The sequence below is a fragment of the Ptychodera flava genome, chromosome 7, assembly GCF_041260155.1.
Source record: "Ptychodera flava strain L36383 chromosome 7, AS_Pfla_20210202, whole genome shotgun sequence".
Lineage (NCBI taxonomy): Eukaryota > Metazoa > Hemichordata > Enteropneusta > Ptychoderidae > Ptychodera > Ptychodera flava.
The window spans coordinates 3,624,375-3,637,574 of NC_091934.1; the positions used below are offsets into that span (position 1 = coordinate 3,624,375).

The window sequence follows — 13,200 nt, forward strand, 5'->3', positions numbered from 1 at the left end:
TTGTGGTTACTGAGTTATGCATATATATGTATAATCAAGGTCAAAGGTCATCGAGGTCATGTGACATCATGAAAAAAATTTTTTTGCTAATTAATCCCTATATGCCAGAAAATCAGATCTCTAGCTCTATTCGCTTGCCCAGAATTAGATAGGTGCATAATTAATGAGGTGAAGCGTGTGTTGTTATAAGGTCTCCCATCCTACTAAATATAAAGGACATAGCACTTGTGGTTACTTATTTATTAACATAAACATATATTTAAAGTAAAAGGTCATCGAAGTCACATGACATTTTGTCAAAAAATTTCTATTCTATAGTTATCCCTTTATATACCAAAAATCTGACATCAAGCTCTATTGGCTTGCTCAGAATTAGATATGTACATAATTAATGAGGTACAGTATGTGGCGTCATAAGGTCTCCCATCATACTAAATATGAAGGATGTATCACTTGTGGTTAATGAGTTAGGGACAAATATGTATATTTCAGGTCAAAGGTCATCGAGGTCACATGACATTTGTCAAAAAAAATTGTATTGCTAAGTTATCCCTACATACCAAAATTCAGACCTCTAGCTCTATTGGCTCACTCAAAATTAGATATGCACATAATTAATGAGGTACAATATGTGGCGTCATAAGGTGTCCCATCATACCATATATGAAGGGTGTAGCACTTGTGGTTACTGAGTTATGGACAAATATGTATATTTGAGGTCAAAGGTCACCGAGGTCACGTGACATTTTGTCATGGACTCACGAATGGACGAACGAACGGACATGACCCAATCTATAAGCCCCCTGGACTTCATCTGTGGGGACTAAAAACTGTGTCACTGCATCCTTTTTGCAATATGAATACGATGAGAAACTAAATTTTTATTTTTCTTGGCCTTATACATGAAAACTAAAAAGTCCTCTAACATGGCCAAATTTGATCGCATTGTGAAACAAATCGACGTGCATCTGTATGGGGTAGGGTACTATCCTTGTGCAAAGTTTAAAAGAAATTGACCAGGGCATGACTGGGATATCTGCGTGAACGGACGCACGGACGCACGCAAGCACGCACGCACGCACGGACGGACGGACATGACCCAATCTATAAGTCCCCCCGGACGACTAAAAAGAAACATAACCAATATACTGATTTCATGTCAAAGTTCGTCAGTCCCCGATAATTGATTGGCTGTCAATATATTCATGGTACATATGACTCACTTTAGCAAAATATCAAGTTAAAACCAGATATGAACTGAATATGCTCACGTGTTTTACAACAGGTTTATTATTAGTAGCTCACTTCATAGAACAATTAGATACATGTTATCACTATATGTAGCAGGTTTTTTTTCATTATCGCACAGTACTCTCAGAGTTTAATCACTAATTACAAAACTTTATTTAATATGCAAATGAGCTCTTAATTAACTTGACACTGCTCAATGCTTCATGGGACAATTAGATATCCATCAGATCAACATTTGTAGCATGTTTTATTTAATTTAATGCTGTAATCTAGAGTAATGTCATTAATTAGAAAGTTCATTAAATATGCAAATTAACCCTAAATTAACTTGACACTTTTCAATGATTCATAGCACAATTAAATATTTATCAAATCAATATCTGTAGCACGTTTCACAAAATTTGGTGCTGTAATTTCAGAGTTATATACCTAATTACAAAGTTTATTAAATATGCAAATGAACCCTTAATTAACATTACACTATTAAATGCTTTATAACACAGTTAGATATCTGTCGGATCAGTATATGCAGCAGTTTTCATCACATTTGATGCAGTTATTTCGGAGTTATATGACTAATTATAAAACTTCATGAAATATGCAAATGAGCTAATTGTTAACTTGACACTGCTCAATGCTTCTCAGCACAATTGGATATTTATCAGATCAACATCTGTGGCAAGTTTCATCTAATTTAACGCTGTAATTTTGGAGAAATATCACTAATTACAAAGTTTATTAAATATGCAAATGAACCCTTAATTAACTTCACACAATTAAATGCTCTGCACCACCATTAGATATCTATCGGATTAGTATCTGCAGCAGATTTCATCACATTTGGTGCAGTTATTTTGGAGTTATATCACTAATTACAAAACTTCATAAAACAAATGACCTATTTGTTAACTTGACACTGCCAAATGCTTCTCAGTACAATTAGACATTTATCAAAACAATATCTGTACCCTATTCCACTGACTTGGGTGCCGTAATTTCAGAGTTATATACCTAATTACAAAGTTCATTAAATATGCAAATGAACCCTTAATTAATGTCACACTACTAAATGCTTTACACTACAGTTAGATATCTGTCGGATCAGTATCTGCAGCAGATTTCATCACATTTGGTGAAGTTATATCGGAGTTATATGACTAATTACAAAACTTCATAAAGTATGCAAATGAGCTATTCATTAACTTGACACTGCCCAATGCTTCTATGTTTAATTAGATATATATCATATCAACATTTGTTGCAAGTATCATCAATTTTGGTGCAGGAATTTCAGAGTTATTTCACTAATAACAAAAGTTTATTAAATATGCAAATGAGAAGATAATTGACATGACACTCACAGTATCCACAAAATGTTCTGAGATTGTCATCTGTGAAAAGTTTCATGAAATTTTGTGCAGTATTTCTTGATATATGTCTACACTGTCATTACCATCTCCATAGGGAAACCATTGTACAGAAAAAAACGATATTGCATAACTTCATTAATATGCAAGCCGCACTAACCAAAATCTAATCAGTTCTTACAAGTAGCATATGGTACCTGTGTACCAAATCTGACTTGAATCCCTTCAGGCGTTTTTTAGTTATCGTGTAAACAGACAGACAGACAGACACATACACACACACACACACACACAGGGACAGACAGACAGACATCGCTATGACATTAGCCCACGTGTTTACACGCGTGGGCTAAAAATAGTTTTTCTTCTTCGCCAAAACATCAACATAACTAATCTCTGGCCAATCATTTAATAGATACCAACAGTTTTGGTTGAAGTATTAATTTGCATACACTTGACTATGATCGTCAATTGGTTTCTTGAAGGGCAAATCTGTAAGACCAACATACAGTCATATTTCGCAACCAGTATTTTCTCTAAGAGTGATAAGCAGGTAAATATTATGGGTTCTCCAGTTATATTGGGTTTCCCTTGGTATAACAATGCAATCTGACAGCAAAAATGACACAAGGTTCCTGAGCAGTTTAGCTAAAAACACTGAGAGTTGTCCACTGAGATTATTTTGGTCTATGAAAATAATAAAAGTATATACATCACAGTGTTTTAGTTCTATGAAAGAAAGAATACTCTTGGAACAAGTCATCGTTGATGACACAGTCCCCACTTGTTAATGGGTACTTTGATTACAGGTCCTCAGAGAGGATAGAGTCCTCTTCATTAATTAGGTCTGTGATAAAAATACTTTGATACAGATGGTGCTCAATGGCCAAGAATAAGTTCCATGGTGATGAAAACATAAAACCAATGTAGGCGACCATCTTAAAGTTCATTAAATGAGTCAACGAGGAATAAATCAACAGGATGTTGCAAAACATTTTTGCATACTATCCTAACACTAACAGATAATCACCGGAACCATATTTCATAACGTTTGATGCAGTATTTACAACACTATGAGATCAACATCTGTATCAAGTTTTATCAAATTTGACGTCGTATTTGTGGATATATCACTCTAATTAGTAAAGTTCATTACATACGCAATTACAAATTAATTAAAATGACACTGATAATTATCTTTTTCAATGTTAAAGCAATGTGAGCCTAACATCTGTACAAAGTTTCATGAAATTTGATGCAGTATTTCTTGACATATCAGCCTAATTACGAAACTTCAATAATTGACATGATACTGCTACATGACGTGAAACAAATTGACGAGCATATGTCTGAAATAGGTCAATGTCCTTGTACCAACTTTGAATGATACTGGTGGAAATATGTCTGAGTTATGGCTCTGTACTTGAAAAATTGTAACAAAATTGCCGCCGCGCAGCGATATTTGATCTTACTGTTTAAAATATCAACAGGTATATGTATGACATAAAGTCAATGTCCATGTACCAACTTTGAATAAAATCGGTTGAGATATGCCCGAGTTATGCCTCTGCACATGAAAAATTGTAATAAAATGGCCGTCTGGCGACCATATTGGATCGTATCACAAAACAAATTGACGTGCATATGTATGACATTAGTCAATCTCCTTGTACCAATTTTAAATAAATTCGCTTGATACTTGTCTGAGTTATGGCTCTGTACATGAAAAAATCGTTTAAAAAAATGGCCGCACGGCAGCCATATTGGATCGTATCACAAAACAAATTGACGTGCATATCTTTGACATTGGTGAATGTCCTTGTACCAACTTTGAATAAAATCGGTTGAAACATGTCTGAGTTATGGCTCTGTACCTGAAAAATTGTTATAAAATGGCCGCCTGGCGGCCATATTGGATCGTATCACAAAACAAATTGACGTGCATATCTATGACATAGGTCAATGTCCTTGTACCAACTTTGAATAAAATCGATTGAGATGTGCCTGAGTTATGGCTGTGTACATGAAAAAATCGTAAAAAATGGCCGCCTGGCAGCCATATTGGATCGTATCACAAAACAAATTGACGTGCATATCTATGACATTGGTCAATGTCCTTGTACCAACTTTGAATAAAATAGATTGAAACATGTCTGAGTTATGGCTCTGTACATGAAAAAATCGTAATAAAATGGCCGCCTGGCAGCCATATTGGATCATATCACAAAACAAATCGACGTGCATATGTATGACATAAGTCAATGTCCTTGTACCAACTTTGAATAAAATCGGTTGAAATATGTCTGAGTTATGGCTCTGTACATGAAAAAATCGTAATAAAATGGCCGCCTGGCGGCCATATTGGATTGTATCACAAAACAAATCGATCTGCATATGTATGACATAAGTCGATGTCCTTGTACCAACTTTGAATAAAATCAGTTGAGATATGCCCGAGTTATGGCTCTGTACATGAAAAATTATAATAAAATGGCCGCCTGGCGGCCATATTAGATCGTATCACAAAACAAATCAACGTGCATATGACACATGAAGTAATCCTTGTACCAAGTTTGAATGAAATCGCTCCAGGCATCTTTGAGATATCTGCGTGAACGGACGGACGCACGGACGCGACCAAACCTATAACTCCCCCTGGACGGTGTCCGTGGGGACTAATTAAGCATAGCGTCTTGCAGATTTCCTCGATTTTACATTGTGTCGTCTTTCTAAGAACGGATTTATTAAAAGTTTCCTCAGCTAAATTTCGAGATACCCAGTTATGATTGAGCAAGCTGTTCGGTCTTGTTAATGTTTCGACTCGTTAAATATATGACTTATGCATGAAACACAGCCTTATGATACGGCCAAATACTACCCCCAGTTTACGTGAAGAAGCCTACCAAGCCAATATAAAGTCAAAGTAAGGTTTGCAGATTTGGCAGAGAGTTTTACAAGAGACAGAGTAACAATTTTGACATGATAAAAACGCTGAAGAAATACCATAAAATACCATAAAATTGTGAGACAGAATGCAAAGGCAAATAAAGAGTTTTAATTATTTATTTCATTTTAAGCATTATTCACATTGACGAAAATAGGGAGCGACACGAATTTAATTTATACATCAACAGTATTCCATTTTCGGTATATGGCATCAAAATAGGCAACGTTCTCTTTAAAATGTGAAAAATAGAAAGTTAATTTTGCGTTATTGTATACACATTACGATGATATTGAATACACTTCAAACTTGAGGTTTCACTTGGAATTTGTCATGCATATTGATATATTTTGGAAATTCTTCGAAGGCACGAGTTGTTCACTAGCTCTAAATGACATTCACTAGGCTTGTTAACTTTCACATAGAAACAAGGCTAACACCTTGTATACAACTAGTAGTACTGCGAGCACCAGGGAATGAGGACTATGGTTTGAAGACTCTGTCAATCGTATACAAAAGAAAAACTGAAAGTTGAACAGATCTACTGTATATAGCGTAAACTGTACAGATAAACGTAAGGAATATACATATAGAAAGATGTTGTAATTAAAACGAGTAATAAATTGCTAAACAGTACAAACCACCATTTTAATGATATATATGCTTTTATATTGCATTTTCCACAACAAAGAGCAGCCAATACACACTAAATACACTTTGGAGGAAGAGAAAAGTTGACAAGAGAAAGGGCACGCCATGGATAGTACTATAACTTTCATATCAAAAACAGCGCGTACACATTTCTTTTCAAACTGAACACTCATTCTTTTGACTCGTTGTTGATAATTTGTCGAGCTTGGTCAGCTAAGGCTGCCTTGTCAATCTTTTATGAATTTATTTTGGGAAATTCCTTAAACACCAGAATATAATCCGGTTGATGATCTTGATGAACCCGACTACGACAAAAATGTCTCAGATCTTCGGTAGAAGCCGTCTCACCCTCTTTCAGGATGACGCATGCGCAGATGTCTTCGTTCAATCTTTCATCTGGCAGAGGGACAACCGAGCTTACCACGACACCCGGATGCTGGATGAGAGCAACTTCTATTTCCACGGGGTATATCTTCTTACTGTGTCGTACGATGACGTCAGTTTTTCTGCCCATGACGCGACAATACCCCGACTCATCCATCACACCAACATCACCACTGCAAAACCAACCATCGGGCTTCTTTACTTCTCGTGTTTTCTCGTCATCTCCGAGATAATAGATGAAAGTAAAGAAGGACCTGAACCACATCTCTCCACAAATACCAACTGGTAGAACATGTCCTTGTTCGTTCACAATTTTCACTTCACAACCAGCGCTAGGATAGCCATCTTTGCTGGTTGTTATGGCTAATGGAGAGGCCGGGTTTTGTCGTAGGATTCCTAGGGTTTCTGTTGAACCGTAAGCACGGAACACTTTAGCGTCAAAAACTTCAGCTGCAGTGGTGAGGAGGCTGTCTGGCATCATGCTTCCTCCTGTCAAAATTGCTTGAAGGGCTGGAAGCTGTACAGCATTTGCTTTCACATAACTGATGGCGTCATACAACATATGCGGCCAGAAAAACAACGCTGTAATTTGCTCCTCCTGCAAACACCTGATGATGTCAGGGACTCGCCATCGCAGAGGGCCAATGATATATGTTTTACCAATAACTGCAGCGCCAAGCAGAGGCCATTCTGAGCCACTGCAATGTACAAATGGTGACATGCAAAACACTCTATTACAGTCGTTGACATATGAAGAAGCAGCTCTTGATCTCAGACGATTGTGATGGGTATGTACCACAGCTTTTGGAAAGCCTGTGCTACCAGACGTAAAGAATATGTTACTGACGTCATCATAATCCACAGCCTCCATCCTCTCACGGAGTTTCTCCTCCCCGACGCTCTCACCTAATTCCAGGATTTCTGACATTTGATACATTCCATTTTTTGCCTGTTTTTCTAGGTTGATTACGGTGTGAAAGCTTGTGTATTCACTGCTTGATATTTTTCCCGGCGAACTTTCCATCAACTCGGGAATGACGTCAGCAATCACGGAAAATAAATCTCTCGTTGATAATCCCATCACAAGACCAGAGCACTGCGTCTTATGCAAGACATGCTCAACCTGCCCTTTGGAGATTCCTGTTTGCAGATGTACCAAAACCAGCCCTATTTTAAGTGCAGCAAAGTGAACAATAACCCATTCTAGATGGTTGTCACTCCAAATACCCAGTCGGTCACCGTGATTGAAACCCAGAGCTATCAACCCAGACGCAAACTTGTCTATCTTCTTCTTCAATTCGCCATACGTTATTCTTACATTATCATCGGGAAATACGAACGCCTCTCTGTCGGGATATTTATCTGCAGTACGGTCAAATATCTGACCAATCGGAAGTCCGTCTAATCTGACGGTGTTTGCATTGTAGCAATAGCTCTTCGTTAACTTTAAACCCTGCATGGTTTGCCTTCCTTGAATGTCTGAAATACAAGTAAAGCAAGTTTATGATATCTGGCAGTTTGTATTCCTACGTTTAATATAAATCTGTCACCAGAAAGCCTTAGGGAAAAATATACAATCAAATGATAAATTCTAGCCAAATGCAAAGGTCTTGAATCGTAAAATATACTTTACCTTGACAAACATCTTTTACTTATACAATATATACCTTGTAATCTTGCCATCATTTTTCAATTATTGTTATATAGTTTTTTCACACTTAATATGTCATTCACCTAAGACATCATAAGTCATTGCATGATTGAACAGCGCACACGGTTTGTCCTACCACTTACACAAACCTTCGATTCATTCATGAATATTAACACCACGATGATGTCATACATCCCTGAAGATGATTCAGACCGAGGTTTCAGTGGGATGAACAAACATTCAAAATTGAGGATATCATACTATCCGAAAATCACCGTGAGATTAATTTCCATATCGTACTTGGAGTGAGGGGTCTGATTTTACACTTAAAATATAACATAAATAAAAAGCGGAAAGTGTGCGGTAACATTGTTTTCGAACACCTTAACGTGCAAGTCGCTGTATAAAGTAATGAGTGAAAAGTCAGGTATCTTATATCAAATGAACGTTAATTAAGACTCAAGTGGGATTGCTTCGCTCAATGTAGGAACGAGAATCACGTGAGCTTTTAGCCTATCAGCTCATCCTGTATTAAAACCGATTTTATTATCAAAGGTCATGTAGGGTCAACCACCTCACCTGATGCATCCAGATACTTTAGACATGCGTAACAAAGCTCAAACTTGGTGAAATAAATAATTTCAGCAGAATATCAGTGGTGATACGTATCAGGTTGTGAAGCCCTTGAAGCTGAATACATAACGACATAAAAGAATTGCTTGAATTGTGTTGATTGCAGTACATTTCACTGTACTCAACGACGTAAGATTTTGCCATAAGATGATCATTTTTGTTCATAGTACTGGGTTCAAACTAGAGAGTAGTTCTTACAATGACCCTCCGTCTTGACAAATTTTCATTTTACTTGGAATTTGCCCTTCCCTTATTTATTGCTGAACTGCAAGTACATACAATCTCTGCCAAGTCATAAATCTATGAACTTTGTTCCCGCGGAAATTGGTCATGGCAACCATGAAAATACGAGTGACGTTATGACCGTGTCACCACGAGTCAAAAACGAGTGGCAACAATGTTATTACATACGTCACAAGTATTTTCCGAGGTAAACTGAGAACAATATCGGGGAGAATAATATACTTATCACATGCAGAAGCCAAGAATTCGTTATATTTTTGCAAAATACAGTACGTCTCCATAACGATTCCGCGTTTTTTTAATCTTTTGAACTACTTAGGAAAATATCAATTCGCCGTGAGCGAGTTGTCAATCATTTCTAGTCGTCACGTCGCGAGAGCGAGGAACACAACGATCACATTCGTGCATGGAGCAAGTGCTAGACGACCTCTCGGTCTACACGTACCTGCCACAATTGCCTGAGCAATGTCACAGTAGACCCATTTCCCTGTAAGATTAAGTACGATTGTGCAAAATCAAAATTTGGGTAACACTACTTTAGCTCATAATTAACCGGTCAATCTTTGTACCGTTAGAAATAACATTGTACCATCGATTTGTGATACAAATTGTTTATTGTTTTCTTTTGTGGCTTAAAAGCAACGATATTTATTCATGAGGTCACGTTGCCATACTTTTTATGACTTCACGCTTTTTCTATGCGCCATTTAGGCCGTCTCGATAATTTTTTGCGCGTCTTTGACGACGTCGCGCGTCAATCAACATGGACCTTACAATACCCACAACAGCACCCTGAAAAAGGGGTTTGGAGGCGTAAAAGGCCTAGAAATGTTTATATATAATTTGGTCCAGAACCTAGTCTACTACTACTCATAGGCATAAACTTTACCGTAGACAAAGTTACCAAATTTTTCAAGATCAACAATCGAATGAATAACAACGGCGCAAACACGATGGTTTGCAATGATTACGGAACCCATGGTAATGGAACTGGCTGTGGAAACGCAGCTAGCTATCTGTGGCGGGGTAGTGTGTGTCTACGCGGGTTATCAAAAGGTCAAACCTCACGGCGGGGTTGACCTTTTGATGACCCGCATACCCCGTGGCGTCGTTGATATTTCTATGACCAGCATAGACGCACGCAACCCTGCTATAATCAGGTAATGGAACCAGCTTCGAGTCCGTTGTTGCAGCAAATTATTCATGTGATTTCATAATAACATATAGCCTATAGGCCTACTATAGGCGTTATTATTTTTCCTTTCTTCAGATTTTTGTCATAGTATATGGAAATATTGATTTCATTACACATGGAGGCCGAGCGACAGCACTTGACCCCACCCCCTCGTTGCATTGGACAACTGCACTGTATGTCTACCGCATGAAAGTACTCTGTGTGTCGAAATCTCAGGCCGCGTTGGGGTCCATACGAATACGAACCCTCATATTGGCGAAAATCAATAACGCAGGGACTCAAAATTTGCCAACTGAATGTATTTTGTCAGACTCTAATAATCGTGACTAATTTTATGAAATTTCCTCGTCAGACACATTTTGATCGTAGGAGGATATAAATACCGGCCACCATGTTGTTTCCATCGACTACCACATCGAAGGTCGACGCAAAAAAAGTCCGACGCACCAAAATCGATGAAATGGACGCGGGTTGCAGTGACACAGAACGACCAGAGTATAAATGCCGGTATTGTTTTGTTCAGAGACGAAAAACTTAGCCGGTACATCTGATGAAATCAACGATCTCTAAAGGTCAATATGAAGGGCGGTTGAAACCACAGTCACCCGTGGTCTATTCGGCTCTGCGTCTATGCGCCCCATAGACGTGTGTAGGCTATATGTGCATGCTCTTGTTCTCAGGCATATATACAAACGTCTATAGGGTGCATAGACGCAGAGCCGAATAGACCACTGGTGACTGTGTTGAAACTTTGCCGAGCATACATGTACCTACCAGAGATGGAGTTTGCTCAAAGCCTCGCTCTGAATGAACAGTGAAAGGGACAATGCAGCTGTGTCTTGCATGCAGCCTGCCATGCCTCGTTATAGGGATCGCTCGTGCCATGGCATGGCCCAGACAAGGAATGGTGGCGCCACCATAAACATATTTGTGAAATGCTTGATCATTTGTGTCACGTTGAAAGTGAAAGGCATCCATGGTAGGGATTTAACCCGGACCTCAAGTTATACCAAATAGCATCGCAGATACCTATGTAGCTGTGGAAACGCAGCTATCTGTTGGCGGAGTAGCGTGCGTCGCTTTGCACACAGTCCCTTGGTGGGCTATTCAGCTCTGGGACTATTCGCACCATAGACGAGTGTACAGAAGCGAGAAACAACCCTCACCCCCAGGTTTTGGCGAGGTGTCCGTCGAATTCGGCCGAAAATCACACGAAACAAGCGTTTTTGAATCAGATAGACTATCAGGTATGAAATTTTAGAATGATAGGGAACGATCGACGGTTGCATGATAGTCAGTGAAATCAGTGAAATCGGACACGGAATGTGACATGGCGTGGTTTTTATAGCCATTCTGTTTCCAGACTTGGGTTGTTTCTCGCTTCTGTACACTCGTCTATGGGGCGAATAGTCCCAGAGCTGAATAGCCCACCAAGGGACTGTACTTTGCAGGTCGAAGGTATCCGTGGCGGGGTTGACCTTTGACCCGCATAGCGACGTTCGCCACTCCGCCAACAGATAGCTGCGTTTCCATATCGATGCAACCTTATTGGCCCTAGGGCACCAAGAAGAAAGGGTCTAAATATTATTGATGTGAATTGTGACACACTGCTTGCTGCGCATGAACATTTTGGAGGTCACCTTTTCGTGGCACTGCAAATACTTTTGAAGGGCCACTATTTTGAAAAACACCTCCCTCCCTAATGTAACCTAGGCCTCGACATGAAGAATTCGTAAACACATGTTTCGCAGACCGCGACTTCATGCATATAGAACGCCACCGTTGAAGTCCTGGTGATATATCAGTGTGCAAGATCGATAAAGTAAATTTGTGTGAAAATGCATTCTGCATCACTGCAGCACGTGAATCGTGTCAAAAACATGGTAATTTCAGTTGACTGTATTATGCTGAGTATCCTCACACTCTCTTGAAACGTTATAGGTAAAATATCGAAGGTGCATAAACTGAATATATTATTTGAGATTTGGAGTCCGTGTTGAGTCTATTATCTCACTAGTTTGATTGCCTAATTCGCCAAAGCAAGCAAGGGTCGTAATTTAGTCTATTATCTGATGAGTTTGAGTGCCTAATTTGCCAAAGTAAGCAAGGGTAAATTACTAGTCTGTGGACGCTGTCACCAGATTATCACCGGATGAACTTTGACAAAGTCAACAACGAATGCGCCATCAAAAAACCTTCAGTTATTATTATTAAAGATATACCTCAAAGATCACAATCTATACCCCTCTTTTCTACATGAACTATGAATATATATCACAATCAAATATAACGAAACCAAAATGATCCACTCACTATATTTAACTAAGGTAGACCCGATGTGTGAAGTTACCCTCATTTCCTTTACATTTTTACGCCAGACTGAGTGTACACTGAACACTCAACGCGCCTGTGATGCAGTATGTGGCTCCGTCATACCAGTTGCATGAAATATTTGCCTTGCATGTAGGCCTATGGCTGCGTATTAAGGTAATGATTGCCTCGAGAGTGAAAGACTTAAACTTATGCTCAAACTTCCCACAAGGAATCTTCTAACCACTTTCTTTCAAAATCACGAATAAAAATCGGGGGCCACCGTGCAAATTTGGTACTAGAGAAAAATCATGTCCAAGATTTAACCGATATTGGAAATTCAAAATGAACGCCACCCCTGTGTTAATTCTATGGAGAAAAATAACATTTTCGATTTTCGAAAAACTAATAAGAAAGTGAATTTTTTCTTAAACTAGGGGCCGTAAAATGAGTCCCAAAAACTGGGAAATCAGAAAGGAATTGTAAAAGTTTTAGAGTACGAATATCTGTACCGAGGTGCATTCAACCTGCATTCAACCTTAAATGAAGCACCAAACAACTATCCTTCTCT

At 38.6% G+C, this 13,200-nt stretch overlaps 1 protein-coding gene across 1 annotated transcript; it reads right to left on the reverse strand.

The window, feature by feature from the left end:
- Positions 1–5,667: 5,667 nt before the first annotated feature.
- On the reverse strand, positions 5,668–11,178 carry LOC139136589 (putative acyl-CoA synthetase YngI). The gene is made up of 2 exons (XM_070704347.1): positions 11,094–11,178; positions 5,668–8,076 (listed from the first exon to the last, which is right to left on the reverse strand). Exon 2 carries the CDS (start codon positions 8,054–8,056, stop codon positions 6,449–6,451), a length of 1,608 nt encoding a protein of 535 aa, XP_070560448.1. The 5' UTR covers positions 8,057–8,076; positions 11,094–11,178; the 3' UTR covers positions 5,668–6,448.
- Positions 11,179–13,200: the final 2,022 nt, after the last annotated feature.